Here is a 15,195-nt window from a genome sequence, read left to right as displayed (position 1 = left end):
ATAGCACTTATCCAAACTTACTGAGCAACACTGAGCAGATGGCTTGCCCTCTCTGAGCCTTTTCTTTGTAATGTGAGGGCACTGAACTGCTCTGTTTCAGTTGGTGCTTTATGATATCCTAGGATCAGGGAGTCCTATCAGGAGAAACAAAGGGGCAAGAGTGCTGAGTCCCCAGCCTCCAACCGGCAGCTTGCTTTGATCTATTTTTCATGTGGAGCTTCTGGGGCAATTTTGCTAAAACAGGTTTCAACCAGCAGACCGTATCGCAGCCTCCTTCTCCATGGAGCGTCAGGAGGAGAAGGTGGGCCTGGGGGGCAGGGAGGACACGCCTGTGGCTGCACCCGCCCGGAGAGGAGAGCAGGGAACGATGTGGGTCACAGGGGTGGTGCACCTGCCAAGCGAGGTCAGGATGTGGTGGGGTGCCCCCCGGAAATCCTGCGAGATCCTTGGCAGGGGAGCCAACCGATGCTAAGGCCCTGTCCCAGCTCTTATTGCCCCTGGTGTGGAGGGCAGACCACAGGCAGCCCTGAGCAAGTACCAAGGCAGTTGGGCGGATACCTGGGACCACTCACGGGGCACGGGGCAGGGGGTGGGGGGCACGGTAGTTGAGGCAAAAGGGCTGTGAGCCATTGTCTGGCCCAACTCTTTCCCCATCATATTTGAGAAGCCGAGGCCCAAGGAGGGGAAGGACTGCTCAAGCTTGCACGAGGCCCAAGGAGGGGAAGGACTGCTCAAGCTAGGTCAAGCTTGGTGACCTAGCTGGCCACCCAGTACCCCCAAGGGATCCAGCGTGGGTAAATCCGTAGCTATCCCATCTTACCAAACTTATCTCTGCTTAAATATGACCTTAATTTAATCCTCAGAATAACCCCTCAGGGCATGTATTAATATCTCAAATGTCTGCATTTGGAAATCGAGGATCAGAGACGTGCAATAACTCGCTAAAGGACACACAGCCAGTAGGCCAGGGAGCTGGAATCTGAACTCAGGCTTGCTTGCTTTGAAAACCCTCTTTGCAAGGCACCCTCATTCTTCTCTAGTTCTGCTTCTGATTATAAAAGCAATTCAGGCACATGGGAGAAAAATCGGGGCATTTTAGAAAGGAGTAAATACGAAATCGAGAAATTCACCTATAAAATCACTACTCAGAGAGAGCCCTTGGAAACATCTTGGCAATAATTTCCTTTAATATTTTTCTACATATATATGTTAAAGTTTTATAAAATTGAGATAGTATGAACATGACGAGTTTTGTTTGTTTGTTTTGGGTTCTTTTTTTCCCCCATAGCATTAATAGTTCTTTAAAACAATGCTTTGAAAGGCTGGAAAACATCCCACACGATTCACTCCTGCCCTTCTGACCATGCCAGGCGACCTAACAGTGGCCATGATAGCTGAACCTGAGCAGGCCCTAACTGGCTTCTCTCTCCTGTCCCTCCTGCCCCGCCCGCCCTTCCCAGCCAGATCCCCAGCCCTGGGCTTCCAAACATTGCCACCTGACATCCAAGAGACCCCTCGGGACCTCTGAGCCCCCTGGACTGAAGTTTCACCCTAAAGTTTATGGTCCCCGAAGCTTGCTTTGATGACCTTTCAAAATCACTTTCCATTGAGTTCTTGGGCTGGACCAGAGGGCAGAGAAGCAGGACAGCATTTCATGGTCAGTTGAGAGCAGGGGTTTTGGGGTCAGGCAGACCTGGTTTAAAACCCATTGGTCCTCTTACTGATCGTATAACCTTGGACACGTTACTTAATTTATGTCGCCTGTAGAGCAGGGCTGCTGTGAGCCACCCAGGGGACGAAGGCTGTACAATGCTGAGCCAGGTGCCTGGCAGAGGAAGGGCTGAGCACCTAAGGTGGTGCTGCTGTGGGGGGTTGGATGTGACGGGTGAAGAGGGTCCCCACCCGGGCCATCTGCTCCCACACCTTAGAAGCAGGTCACGTGGGTGGGCTTCCCGCTGTCACACTCTGTGGAAGAAATACCTAGGGCCAAAGGGAGGGTTCCATCCCTAAGTAGGTGTTCACATTCCAACTGTCGCCAAGGTTTCCCAACTGTCCCAGACCTGCCTTCCCTTGGTTGGGGCTCCTCGAGCTGTCGCCCCCTTGCCATACGATGAAGGGGTTCAGGTTACTTCCTTTCCCACAGCGAGGCCTGGCTTTTAGAAGCACCAAGTGGATAAGATGCACAGAGCTGTCCTGGGATGCTGCCCTGGGAGTGGAAGGCTCTGAGAAGTCTGAGCCCCTGTGTCCACACGATAACGCAGAGCACGTGACAAAAGGATCCCTGATCTGGTCAAACAGAAACCAGCTGGAGACGGCACAGCCCACACTCCTGTGACCTCTCCACGCCAGGTGTCCGCTCAAAGGGTGGCCAGCCATTTGCTGAACAGAGTCCCTCGGGGACCTGGCTTCCAGTGGAGACGGCAGCATGGCCCTGGGAAAAGGACGTGGGCTCTGAAGCCAGGAGGGGAAGGTAGGCCCCTGCATCCCTGGTCTCCGGGGCTCCAGCCCCAGGTGTGTGGGCAGGGGAGCTAACTGGCTGACCCCTACACAGAGAAGGTGAGCTGGGAAACTCTGCCTCCTGGGATGCTGGGAAGATAAAAGGCAGTGGCATCTGCTAATTGCCCACCAGGAGGTGGGCATATAGCACACCTGAACTGCCTGGCCTGGATCCCGAGGGATGTAAAGACAAGGCTTGGGTTCTGTCTAATGGGACTTCATAAGAAAGTGACAGTGGGTCTTTTCTCTTAGTAATAATTTTCCAAAGGTCACTGAGTCTTGATTGCTAGAATTGAAAGGGATTCAGTGGCTCTCTCTTTGGAGATCACCTTTTCCACTCATCTCATTTTTAAGAAGAGTAAACTGGGGCCCAAGGTCATGCAGAGAAAAAGAAGCGTTGGTCCAAAGACTGGGGGAAAACGAAGAGGCGGAGGCCAGTTTCAATCCTCTGACATCACAAAGAAAAGGGAGAAGGAAAGCAAGACTGTTCACAGCCAATGTTAATTAACTCATTTCTCTGTGGCTCTCCCCTTATTGTTTCTAGAAGCATTTGTCTCTCATACCCTCGCTCCCACCTCCAGCCACTGCATAAAACTGTCACAGATTAAATCAGATTGTTCAGTCATTTCATTGGGGAGACCCCAGCTCTCAGTCCCTGGAGGCACTTCCGCTCTTCTCAAATCAAAGTCTCTTTCAGATGAGTTCACTCCTACTTGGAGTCGGTAGGAAGCCAGCGAGCAGACCTCTAAGGGGCAGCTGGACTGATGAGCTTTTCTGAAAAGCGCGGGCAGGATACGGTGCTTGCAGCCCAGCCCAGCCCCTGCTCACAGCTTGCGCCCACCTGCCAGACAGAAACAAGGAGAGGACCGAGAACCCGGGCTCCCAGCCTCCACTCCACTTTCTCATCTCGAGACCGTGGGTATGTTTCTTTCCTCGGATGGACCTCAGTTTTCCCATCTGTAAAATGCAATTTTCAATCTTTTGTTTTGTTTTGTTTTTCTATATTGGATTCCCTGAACTCCTCCAAATAGCACACAAATGCCAGAGAAGAATTATAAAGTTGTTAGACAGAGAGAATTCACTTGGATAGATAACAAAGTCTCTCCCCACGACTTTTCTGGAGTTGTTGGTGTAGAGACCAGTGTTGGACATGATGGCTAGAGGCTGTCGCTTGGAAGTGGCTCGGGGAGAAGACGGAGTAGGTGGACGGCTAAGACAAGCTGCAGAGAAGGGGCCTGGGATGCCTGCAGGGGTGGGAGCTCACCTGCCTATTGGTGCTCTGGTCGGGGGTGAAAGGCGCAAGTCCTGGGGTCTAGCCGATCGTGGAGGCCAAGCATCAGGCTGCAGGGAGCAGAGTGGCATTGTTCTAGGAGTCAGGTGACGGGGCGGGCGGTGAGGACCCTCGGGAGAGTGAGGGGTGAGGCCAGCACACATTTCAGAGTCATCTCCGCACGAGAGGGCTGCCAGGGCCTCTCCTCCACCTGTCCTGAGAGCTTTCTCTAGAGGCCTGAAGGCCTTGGTGATAACAGAGAGGGAGGCTGAGGGACTGGGGAGACTGTGGTCTCTAGAAAGGCACTGGGAGCAGGACGGAGGCAGCAGGTGCCTCTCGAACATCTGTGCATCTCATGTGGGGCGCTGGCCCCCCAGGCAGTCTGCTTGCTTCGCTCCTTCCCTGGACCAACCTCAGGTGGGGCCCCAGAGGCGGTGGCCTTCCCTGTCCTCCGGGTGGGACCCCGTGGGCCGCCTTCCTCCGGGCACTGGCTCAGGGTCCTGCACAGGAGACGCTGAACTGCAGGGAATGAGGTTGCCAGTCCCTCCACTGGTGTGGTTTCCCCAGCACTTTTTGGGGAGCACATTTCTGGGAGTGCCTACACCAGACCAGGGACCGGCCAGGGACAAAGAAAACTCGTCCTTGCCCCCTGGAGCCAGGGTGCTGCTGTTAAAACATGCCCCACCTGCAGGAAGGGCCCTGACCTTGCATCGGGAGGGGCCTCACCCTTAAACTATGCCCATTGTGTCCAGTCACAAAGACCAACAGGCTCAGAAGACAGGCCTCCTCATTTGAGCATGTGGCCCATTCCAGCCACATGTTCTGCAGTGCATTATGAGTTTACAGTTTTTGCAAGTCTTGCCATTATCTTGGGAACAGCACAATGATACTACAATCTCTTGGCTTGAGTTGTAAGTGATAAACTGTCCATGTAAGTAGTTAAAATAGATTAACTTTCAAAGAACACTCACTCTGGTTTTCCTTGTTTCATAATATACCAGGTATCCCCTCCCCCCAGTTAGGAAGCGCTGCAGACCTCCCTCAGCCTCTGAAAGGCCTTGCTCTGAGAGCATCCATCTTTCCAGTATCTGAAACTGTAATGCATAAAGGAAGGATGTAAGGCCAGGCTGGGGGTTGGACTAGCTGACTTTGGGACCCTTTCAAACTCATGAGGCATTGCTCTTAAACTGGAGACAAACAATGGGGTGGAATGCAAGTTTCCCAGTGGGCTGGACACCGGCTGGGGGATTCTGCCCCATCAACTGTCTTTGTCCCCAGGAGACAGGAATAGTTCTGTCTAAGGATGTGGCCTTCTTCTCTGTGCCTCAAGCAGCCTGGGAGGACACGTCTATGCTGGAATCATTTAAGTCCTTTTCCAAAATACTTACACAAAGCCCCAGAATTCAAGCTTTTCTCACTATGGACTAACAGAAAACACACAGTAAATGGCAATAACCTACAAGGATTTTATGCCGGGTCATGTTCTAAGTGTTTCACAGGCTTTATCTATTAACGTTGCAGCCACAACCCAATGTTGTTTTATTATTATTCCCTGAAACAGTCAGGAAAAGGTCGAGAACTTGCCCGAGGTCACCTAGCTTGCACGTGCAGAGCCAGAATTTGAACATTATGGAACAAACCGGAGACTTAGCATCAGCCATTCAAATCCCAGCTCTCCGGTTACATGCTGTGTGACCTTGGGCAAAATCCTGACCTTCTCTGAGACTCCGTTTTCCTTTCTGCAAAATGGGGTTAGGGATGCAGAGATTCTATGATAATCAAAAGTAACAGCAGGTGTCAGAGTGCTGTAGCAGCACGGGAAGCAGGCAGCCAACAAACTGTATTGTCAGGGTTTTTCACTTGTCACCGTTGCTTAGAGCATGTTGAGAAACTCCAACAGAAGAGAGAAAGTGGAAACAGAAAGTACCCTCTTCTCACCCCCTTTTAGTTGTGGAGCCACATAACTCCTGAGTTTTAAGAGCTCCGAATGCCAGGACCCTGAGAGTTGAGGGTCAGGGCTCAGGAGAGCCAGGGTGGGGGGATCTGAAAGGCACTCAGTCTGTCACACAAACACTGCCGGCTGCTTGCTGTCAGCCGTGCGGAGGAATGGAAGCTTTCTCCACCGACAGCACTTGCTAGCAACTTCCCTCTCTGCGGTTTTTCTCTGTCATTCCCTTGATAAAAGAAGTAGAGCTGCACAAATGTAACCAACTTTCACGAATCTCATCTTCACATAAAAACACCCGCCTTTCAAGAAGTGAGCTGCCTGAAAGAATGATGCAGGATGTACTCTAAACTGGGTCATTCTCCACCCAGAGGGCTCGTGGCTCACTCTCCGTGTGGATCCCCTGAGCCATTGGCTTCGAGTGGCTTCGACAGCCCGGGGAGAGAGAAAAATGGGAAACAGCATGCGATCTACCCCGGCGCCTCCCGAGAGGCCTCTGCCTAGCCCAGAGGGTAAGTCTGGCTTCTTTGGCGAAGACGGGGCAATGCGGGTGCTGACAGCTGTTAAAACAGGGCAGTGGGTACGTTGGGCTTCCTTATACTTGTCTCTCTCGCTTTGCTTGCGTTAACATGTTTGTAGTTAAATGTTAAAAAAAGATCCACAATGGTGTCCTGGAAGGATGCCAAATCACTGGCACTTTGCGATGGACCTTCGAAGCAGCTGGTTCGATCCTTTTATTTTTTTAAATAAATTTATTTATTTATTTTTGGCTGCATTTGGTCCTCGTTGCTGTGCGTGGGCTTCTCATTGTGGTGGCCTCTCCTGTTGCGGAGCATGGGCCCCAGGCACACGGGCCTCAGCAGCTGTGGCTCACAGGCTCCAGAGCACAGGCTCGGCAGCCGTGGCGCACAGGCCCAGCTGCTCCGCGGCATGTGGGATCCTCCTGGACAAGGGATCGAACCTGTGTTCCCCGGGGTTGGCAGGCAGATTCTTAACCACTGTGCTACCAGGGAAGCCCTGATCCTTTTATTTTATAGGTGGTGAAACTGAGGCCCACAAAGCAAATGTAATTTGTATATTAGCTATTGGTACAGTCAGATTTCCAACCCAGGTGGGTCTGGTTCTGAAACCTAGGCTCTTTCGTACCATAGCCTGCCAGCTGTGATATAATATTATGATGGGTATATAATAGTATCATGAGTATATGATACTATCATGGGTATATGATATTATCATGGGTATATAATGTTATCAAAGCTCTGCTGGAGTGTTTTCAGTGTAACTTTACGAAGCCAGCCACTAGCCCTAGGAAATCTTCCTGAAAGTAAAGGAATCCTTGTGTCCATTGGTAGGATCACAGGGGACAGGCGTTCTAGGGGGAAGGCACAATGTGATGGGTTAATTGAGGATGACAAGAATCAGCTTTTCCCAGAGATGCCAGGCTGAGCCATTCCCCCGAAGCTACGGAGTCTCGTTCAGGGATGGCCCGAGAGCTGGGAGGGGACATCCGCAATGATGATCTAGGCATGTAACATAATGCAAGCATTTATGATATTAGAGATTATAAATTTGAAACTCAAACAATACAAATTAAGAAATAGGAATTTAATTATTAAAATTTCCTTGTAGCTCATGTAAGGCTGAGAGCAAAGCCATCGAGCTCCAGGTTCAGGGGTGCTGGTGGCCACCAACACCCTCTCCTTTATTTCCTAGCAGGACAGTGTGGGTGCACCTGTGGGTCCTTGAGGAGTTAGGAAGGGGATGGTCAGGAGGATGGGTGACCCATCAGTGTCCCCAGGGTGAGTCATGGGGGATTTGGGACACTTGGGCCTCCCGCCTTACATCACAGTACTTGGGGCCTGGTCCCTCCCTCCTAATGGGGGTGACCCCACCTGGTTCCACCATATCCCCTGCAGCACTGAACTGGGTCACGTTCACAGGCACAGACGCCCAGCATGGTGCGTGCCGAGCACAGCTCCCCATGAGCGGAGCGGGGATGGAGCCAGGTGCCATGACGCTACCTGCCACTCACTCCGTGACTTCCGGGGCCCTTCAAAAAGGAGCCGCCTTCTCACTTTTTCCAAAGTGGAGACCCCCAACTTATGCACAGTCTCATGACTCCTCAGATGTCCCCAAGTGACCATGCACAGACCTTCCTGCTCTGTCCCCGGCTCCAGTAAAATGCGGGGTGATTCTAGCAACCCTCCTTTCCAGCTCCTCGATACCCCTCCCAGACAGAAGTGGGGGAAGACAGGAAGAATGTTCCCGGAGGTGGGACCACGTGATTAGCTGGAGCTGCGCCGTGGGCCCCCCGAGCGAGCGGGGGAAGCTTTTCCCTCCGATGCAAAGCTCAGAGCTGTGTGCAGTCCTCCTGCTGCCGTGGGGGAGGACCTGGGCCCCTTCCCTCACCTCCTCCAACCCAGCTCAAGTCTCAGTCTCCTCCTCTGGTCATGGCCACTTCTGGAGGACCGACACTGCCAGGCCAGGGCGCCGGCTCCAGGGCAGGGGAGGCACCGCCCACGAGCCCATCGTGTGTGGTCGCCCCTCCCACGGGGCTGGCGGGGCTTGCAGGGGCGGCATGCTTGAGCAAACCCCATGAAAACACGGGCCTCCAAGGACTTGCCCATTTGCCTTTATTTTCTCAATGCAAATCATCATGAAATAAGTTTCTCTTTTTCCACTGTGTGGGTGGGAGGTCACCTCTAGAGAGGAGGGAGAGGGGTCTCCCCGCCCCTCCGCCCCCTGGTTCGGAGAATTCCCCAGGTCGCACCCAGTGTGTGACCCAGGCACAACCACATCAAGCGCTGGCGGGGGGCGGCTTTTCCACCCCCCGCCCCTGAGAAGTTTCCTTTGCGATCGGTCCTGACTTGATTTCCTCTTTTCTCTGACACCTAGTTGAATAAGGGACAGGTGGTACAGTTGATGCTACATTAATTAGTCTTGATTCAAATGATGTAGAGAATGTGGGTTTTCATGGAACAAGCACCTCTCAGGTAACACTCCTGCTTACTCATTTGACTGGTCTCAAATACCTAGGAGGTCATGCGGGAGTGCATTGCTTTGGGCCAACAAACAATTAGTGCTTCCTCTGACATCAGCCTGAGTGGTGGGCCTGAGGCCCTAGGCCCCGCACAGGGGTCAGCAGGAGGCCAACCTGTGGACTTCTAGACCAACAAGTGTCCTGAGCAGGATTGTGAATGCTTTGGAATACGGGTTTGCCCATCGGTTTTCTCCTAAACTAAGCTTTCAAGAACATTCCTGATTAGTCTGGTTTTCAGAGATGAATATCACAAACCTAGAGAGGTAGCAGGGCTTGATGGAAATAGGGCAGGTCTGGAAGTCAAATGGCCTTGTTGGGCTTCTCGTATTGTCCCCTGGGAGCTACCTGACCACAGGTAAGTCACACAGCCTCCCACGAGGGAGGCTCTCACATGGAGATCAGAGCGATCCCCCCCAGCAGTAATGGCAGCACAAAGCAGCTACCTGATACGTGTGGGTAGAAGAACTTTTTTTTTTATTTAACTCCATTTAAGGCTGTCTGATTGTACTAGGCTGTGTCTAAATGGCCTTCCCCCCAAAAAAGTTTTAAAGTGATAGAATTGGGGATTCCGTGACTTGTTTCCAAATCATCCCAAACAGCTCATTTTCTCTGCAAATTCTACACATGGTTCAGACTCCTGTTTTGGGCCCGACATAGGCGGTACAAAGTTGAATGAGAGCCAGGGAACTCCCAAGGAGTAGGGAAATAGCATATTTCCACCTTAAAAAGAGCATTCAGTCACATTGCTGTGATCTTTTCCCCTCCCTGTTCCTTATCTTCTTATTGCCCTGGCCTCAAGTGAGATCTCACTGGCAGAGGTGGTAACACAAACCCAGACCCCCTTCTGTGCAAGGATGGAAATAATGCTAAACTGTGCATTTACATAGCATCAAGGGTGCTGCCAGGGTGGGTGGAAAGAGGGGCGGGTGGGGCTCTGGGGGAGGAAGAGGGGGCAGGGAACCTCAGAGACAGCAGAATACTTCTCAGAGAGTGGTGCTCAGACCACCTGCCTCGATTCCCTGGGTAATCATCAAAACTGCAGATTCCTGAGCCCCACCCTGGACCTGCTTGTGGGAATCCAGGGGTGGCGGGAGGGAGCCGCACACCTGATTTCGTACAAGCCCCCGGTGCATCTTAAGTCCCCTAAAACTTGCAGACCACAGAGCTACCCCTACACCAGCACACAAGGAGAGAGAGAAAGAGAGAGAGAAGCCAGCTGTCTCCCTAGTGTCTCTCTGTCCTCATTGGTAACATGGGGGTAATTCGAGTTACTTGGTGCTCGGATGTGCCTGCGCATGCCACGTGCTTTAGACACCCTGGATTCTCACACAGTGCAGGGGTGATCCCGATTATCGTTTCAACTTGGCAGTTGAGGAAACTGAGGGACGAACAGGGTTAGTTACTTGCCCGAGGCCATACGGCTGGGATTTGAAGTCAGTGGCCTGAATCTAGTCCCCGCTCTTCACCCACGCATCACGTGCCTGGAGGGGACAGACTTGCAAGAAGCACATGTGTTTTCTGGAGTGAGAGAGAGCGTGGTCACCAGATTTAATGACACAGACACTCAAGCGCCCTTGTGAGGGACACAGACGGGAACCGCGTCAGACCTTTGACTAGATGCAGGTTTCCCATCCGGTCTCACTTACCCCACTGCTGGTACATACTATGGCTTTAGGTGCAACATGATAATTCAACGTTTATATTGAATGTACAACGTTCGTATACTTAACGGATACCATACAAATTATGATTAGTCCATCAAACCCCTGATTTCACATTGCTTAGGAGGGGACTAAAGGTTTTTTGAAACTGAATTTAACATGAAGAGAAATGCTATTAAATAAGTGGTAGTGTAGGTGGTACTCAGTTGTGACCAGGAGAAGACCAGGTCATCAAGAACGGAGTCTGCGTCCTCTGCTGATAGGTTACCTGGTTCCAAAACGAGGCCCTCAACTTACTGGTTGTGTGTTCTTGGCAAGACTCTCCACCTGGCTGTACTGTCTGAGAGGTCTGCTCAGTCCCATTCTGCCCCATCTGAGTGATGGAGAAGCCAAGAGCTTTCTGGGCCACTGGGTCTCACTTTCCAGCCCGTAATACAGGACCCACAGGTACAAATGGTTCGTGGTAACCAAGAGAACTCAGTAGATCTTCTATCAGGCCAGTCTGCCTAGCCCTGTCTTATTGTTTCGGTGTGTGTTTGGGGGGTGGGGGGTGTATTTCCAGTAAAAGATACTAAAAGTAAGGTCTGCTTTCACCCCTCCCGAGGCCGTGAGTTTGAGCATGACTCAAGGAAATGCAAAAGCAGAAGCTGAACTCACTGGGTTGGTTACTCCTCTCCTGCCGGCGGCACTGAGCTCCTTGTGCCAGCTCTGAAGGCTCCCTCACATCAGCCTTTGTCTCAGCCTGTCAGGGGTCAAGATCAACCGGGAAGAGCCTGGTAACTGCGTCTCAAAAAGGCCTGAGTGGCTTAGGCACCTGACCATGAGCTTGGAAACCCTCATGCTCTCCCCCAGACGTTTTCCTAACATGCCCCCAAGCCTTGGTTCCTTCACCCTTTAAATAAGAATATATGTTCCACAGCATTGTATTGGAGCAAAGGAAGTAAAGAATGGCTGCTTTTGCAAGATGGTTATAAATGGGATCTACTAAAAGGTTTTCAGCATTTTAAAAGAAATGATAATACTACTCTAAGGAATAATAATGCAGAAAAAGGGCCTGTCCTCTTTTGACCACGTAATATTTGTGGCTAGTAAGTTCTGCCTCAGTCTCCTTCCTTGTTTGGATTCATTTCCTATTTTACACTTTCGTGCAGAGTGTTCAATCTGATTCATTTCTGAGTTGAGCTATCACCAATATTTGGTCTCTTGAATTTCATCTTCTGTTCTCAGCAAACGGAGTTTGTTTTTAGAAGATAAGAATATTTTCAAATTTATGGGACTAGAGGCTTTTCAGAATTTAGAACACTACTGGCTGAGACTGGCCTGGATTACGGCATGATAACCCTACCCCGTGCCATAAACATGATACCAGCTGCCACTGATTGAGGCAGGCTCTATACAGACACTTCCTCATGAATCCTAACCCAATCAGATGAAGCCCATTTTGATATTTCCCAGTTTTATACATGAAGAAATCAAGCTCAGATTGGTTAAAAATAAATCTTTCTCCAACTCGCAGAACAATTAAGTTGAGGAGGTGGAATTCAAGCCAGGCCTGATTTATTTCAAAGTCGGTTCTCTCTCCCGAAAATTCTTCCTGGATTCTCTTTTGTCTGCCCTGCACACTATTCTTCACTTAATCTGTTTCCTTATCTTGAGTCTGCCATAATCCCATCTGCTTCCTCTGAGCTCCGCTTCCCTGTATCACTCATTTATCTGACTTAATTCAAAAGCTCTGCTCTCCACAAAGCCAGGGGCTCCAGAAGTCCATAATAATGTGTTTGAACTTTATGAGCGAACTTAAATTTCCTATCTTGCGTTTATTTCACCGTAGGGACCTAAGCTCAGGGAAGACTTAGCTGGGATCCTGGCCCCCGACCTTGCTTAGAATGGCCGCCCTTCCCACAAAAGTACAAACTGAACTTTCTATCTTCCACTGACTTTGCCTTCTGTTTTTCCAATGCTGGGGGAAAAGGTGATAGGGATGGACGTGAAATCCCTGGCAAATGACCACGCAAAGGCCATAACCTTGAAGCAGAAGCTCCATTGCAAGATTTTCTCAGCAATGTTTGTGTCATAGCTATAAAAAAAATCATTATTACGAAAATTCCACAGGAAACTCAACTCTGTTATTGTAAAATTGAAACTCTCCAGCCCCTTAAGCCTGTTTTCCCCGATTGAAACAATTTTTTTATAATGGGATTTTGTTTTTGTTTCTGTTTTTAGCATTACGAAAAGACGGTTGTTCTGTTTCACAGCCTTACTCTTGAATCAGAGATCAAAGGCCCAGCCCCTCTTGTAGACACACAACGTGTTTCAAGTTTCCATTATCGGCACAGATAAATGCTGTGCCTCTCATTTCCACACTTGTTTTTCAAAAGGGGCTGGTTCTGTGATGACCTCCCCACCCCATGCTGCCTGCTGCAGATCAGGTTCCCTTCTCCTGGACCCTTTAAAACCTTAGCCCAGTAGCACTTTCCAAGGTCCTAGTAGCATGGGGACCTCTTCATTTGGTAAACCTGCCTTGGGCATTCTGGGTGGGACAGGACCGGTGCTGGGCTAGGGGCCACAAGACAGCTCCTCCTGAGGTTCACAGCCATTCCCTGATAGCCACACAAATGCAAAAACACACACAACCCTGGCTAATTGCCTCTAAGGAAAAGCCCAGGGCCCAAGAGGGGGTACAAGAGGAGGGCTGGGCCTCTCCCGAGCATCAGACCAGCCTCCCCTCTGGGAGGTGACTTCTGAGTTGATAGAGGTGGGAAGGATGAGAAAGGGGACAGCAGAGTGTAGTTCAGGCAGAGGGAACAGACTGTTCACAGGCTCTGAGGATGAGGGAACCTGGCTGGCTGAGAAAAGCATACAATGGCCTATCTCACAGCTTCAGAGGCAGTGGAGACCATGTTACTAACTGGTCCTTTCATATTTGGGAGCAATTAGTCCAGGAAGGACAGATTTCCATCATGAAAGCATTTTCCAACCCCTCATTTCCCAGACTAACCCACACCTCAGAGGGGAAAATGGGTCCACTCTCAGAGTGGCAAATCAGCCTCAGAACCGGGGCCGATTTACCAGGCAGCTGGTCAAACCCTATGTACCAGGCCCCACTCACTGCCCAGCACCTTCCTAGGGCCCCTACCTAACACCGTATCTGCAATTTCGTGCTCTTTTTCTTAAAGAGGACCTCCAAATGTGTATAGGCTTCGTGTCCCACCAAGTCTGGACCCATCCCTTATTAAAACTCAGGACTCCGGGCTTCAAGCCCAACTGCAGTGCCACCTCTAATTATTGGACTGGGCTAGAGCTACACAAGGGAAGAACTCTTTTTATAGCAAAGCAGAGTGTGGGGAGGCCTCCGCACAGGCTCAGGGAAGGTCAGAGGCCTCACTGTCAGCCCTTCCCCGGCGACTCCACTCCTTCTCACGAGCCCTCCCTGCTTTCACTGACTGTAGCCACCGTGAATCACTTGATTTCCATCTCACTGCCTGTGACTCAGCTTCCCCAAGTGAACAATCTGTCTGAGTGCGCTCTTCCATGGTGATCACTCGTTTCTCATTTATTCTTATTCATCCTCATACTTCAGCTCTCTTTCGACTTAGTCTGATAGGGGACATGTGAGTTGGAGACTACAGGACATGTGGGCTCTAAGGGGCAGGGGCTAGAGGTCCCGCACGAGGGTGTCTGGATCCTAGAAAGTGGCCACCAAGCCTGAGGTGCCCAAGTGCTGGCTGGGATTTCTCCAGATTTTCTTGGGGTGAAGGGGGCGGGGAACGACCCCTCCCCCCATTAGTGGCGTATTCTCTAGAATGTGAGCTCCGTGACAGCAGGGAGACTTGGCTTGCTTTGTTCGCCATGCTTGTCCCACAGTAGGTGCTCAATAAATAACGGGCGAATGAATGAATAAATGGTATGTTACCCAGAATTTTGAGTTCAGATGCCCAGCCAGCAGACAGACTGATCAACGCAACATCCCAGCGAACAATGACTGAATTTGCCAATTTGTAGGATATGCTATTTCCCCAAAGACATACCCCGATATTCCCCTGCAGCTAAGGGATCTGAATTACGGCAAATCACTATGGCTGTGAAACAAGGCTTTGTTTAGTGTCAGAACGTGAACTCTCATGCTATCTCTTTATCTGTGGTCTACAGTAAGCTGTAGTCACCTGAACCAGAATGAACGAGAGAGCATGCTTTCCTTTTCAAAACTTCACCAGAATTACTTTCAACATATGTATGATGAGTACTTAATATTTCTTTCACCTTCCCTCCCCAGCAAAAGTCCCTATTAAGTAGATTCCCGACACGGTACCTTCCATTCTACAAGGAAGAAGGGCTTTGTTGAGCTTCAGAGTTAATATCTCCTGACCCTGGTGGGTCCTCAGAACTCACAGAGCCTAAGCCCGACACCCCAACCCTGGTACGTTGCAGACATGGGGCCCACAAGCCCCAAGGAGGGTACCTGAGGTGATGGTAATAAGATGGGATGTTTTCACAGCATCTCATTATTCATGGGTGCTGCTACATACTTTCATCTTATCTCATAAAAATAATCCTGGAAAGAGGTATTATTAGCCCCATTTTAACAATGGGAAAATCAAGGCTAGGAGGCATTCTAGGACTTGCCCAAGATTATATGGATCAGTAGACACAGGGGCGGACCATGGAGTCAGATCTTGTGACCTCAGCTCAAGGACCTCTGGATTCCCATTTCTCAGATGAGAACGTCAGGGCCAGGGCAGGCTTGATCATGAGAGTAGGTCACCTGACCCTCTGGGTTCCTTCA

At 50.5% G+C, this 15,195-nt stretch overlaps 2 protein-coding genes across 8 annotated transcripts in view; one reads left to right on the top strand and one right to left on the bottom strand.

Annotated features, from left to right (window-relative positions):
- The window catches only part of TG (thyroglobulin), a 249,366-nt gene that overhangs the window by 62,465 nt on the left and 171,706 nt on the right, over positions 1–15,195 (bottom strand). The window lies entirely within an intron of this gene.
- SLA (Src like adaptor) overlaps positions 1–15,195 on the top strand; it is a 62,918-nt gene that overhangs the window by 34,163 nt on the left and 13,560 nt on the right. Inside the window, exons 1-2 of one of the 3 annotated variants that reach the window (XM_012531439.3) lie at positions 2,558–3,415; positions 6,083–6,223. The exons of 1 other annotated variant lie outside the window; for it this stretch is intronic. In XM_012531439.3, the coding sequence (XP_012386893.1) occupies positions 6,163–6,223 (61 nt within the window). In that variant the 5' untranslated portion in view covers positions 2,558–3,415; positions 6,083–6,162. Of the gene's footprint in view, positions 1–2,557; positions 3,416–6,082; positions 6,224–15,195 lie in introns of those variants that run through there. One more of the 3 variants, XM_012531438.3, reaches the window with a different exon arrangement.

This window comes from Orcinus orca, chromosome 17, assembly GCF_937001465.1.
Source record: "Orcinus orca chromosome 17, mOrcOrc1.1, whole genome shotgun sequence".
Lineage (NCBI taxonomy): Eukaryota > Metazoa > Chordata > Mammalia > Artiodactyla > Delphinidae > Orcinus > Orcinus orca.
The sequence above is the reverse complement of the archived record's forward strand: the minus strand, read 5'-3'. Positions and strand labels throughout refer to the sequence as shown.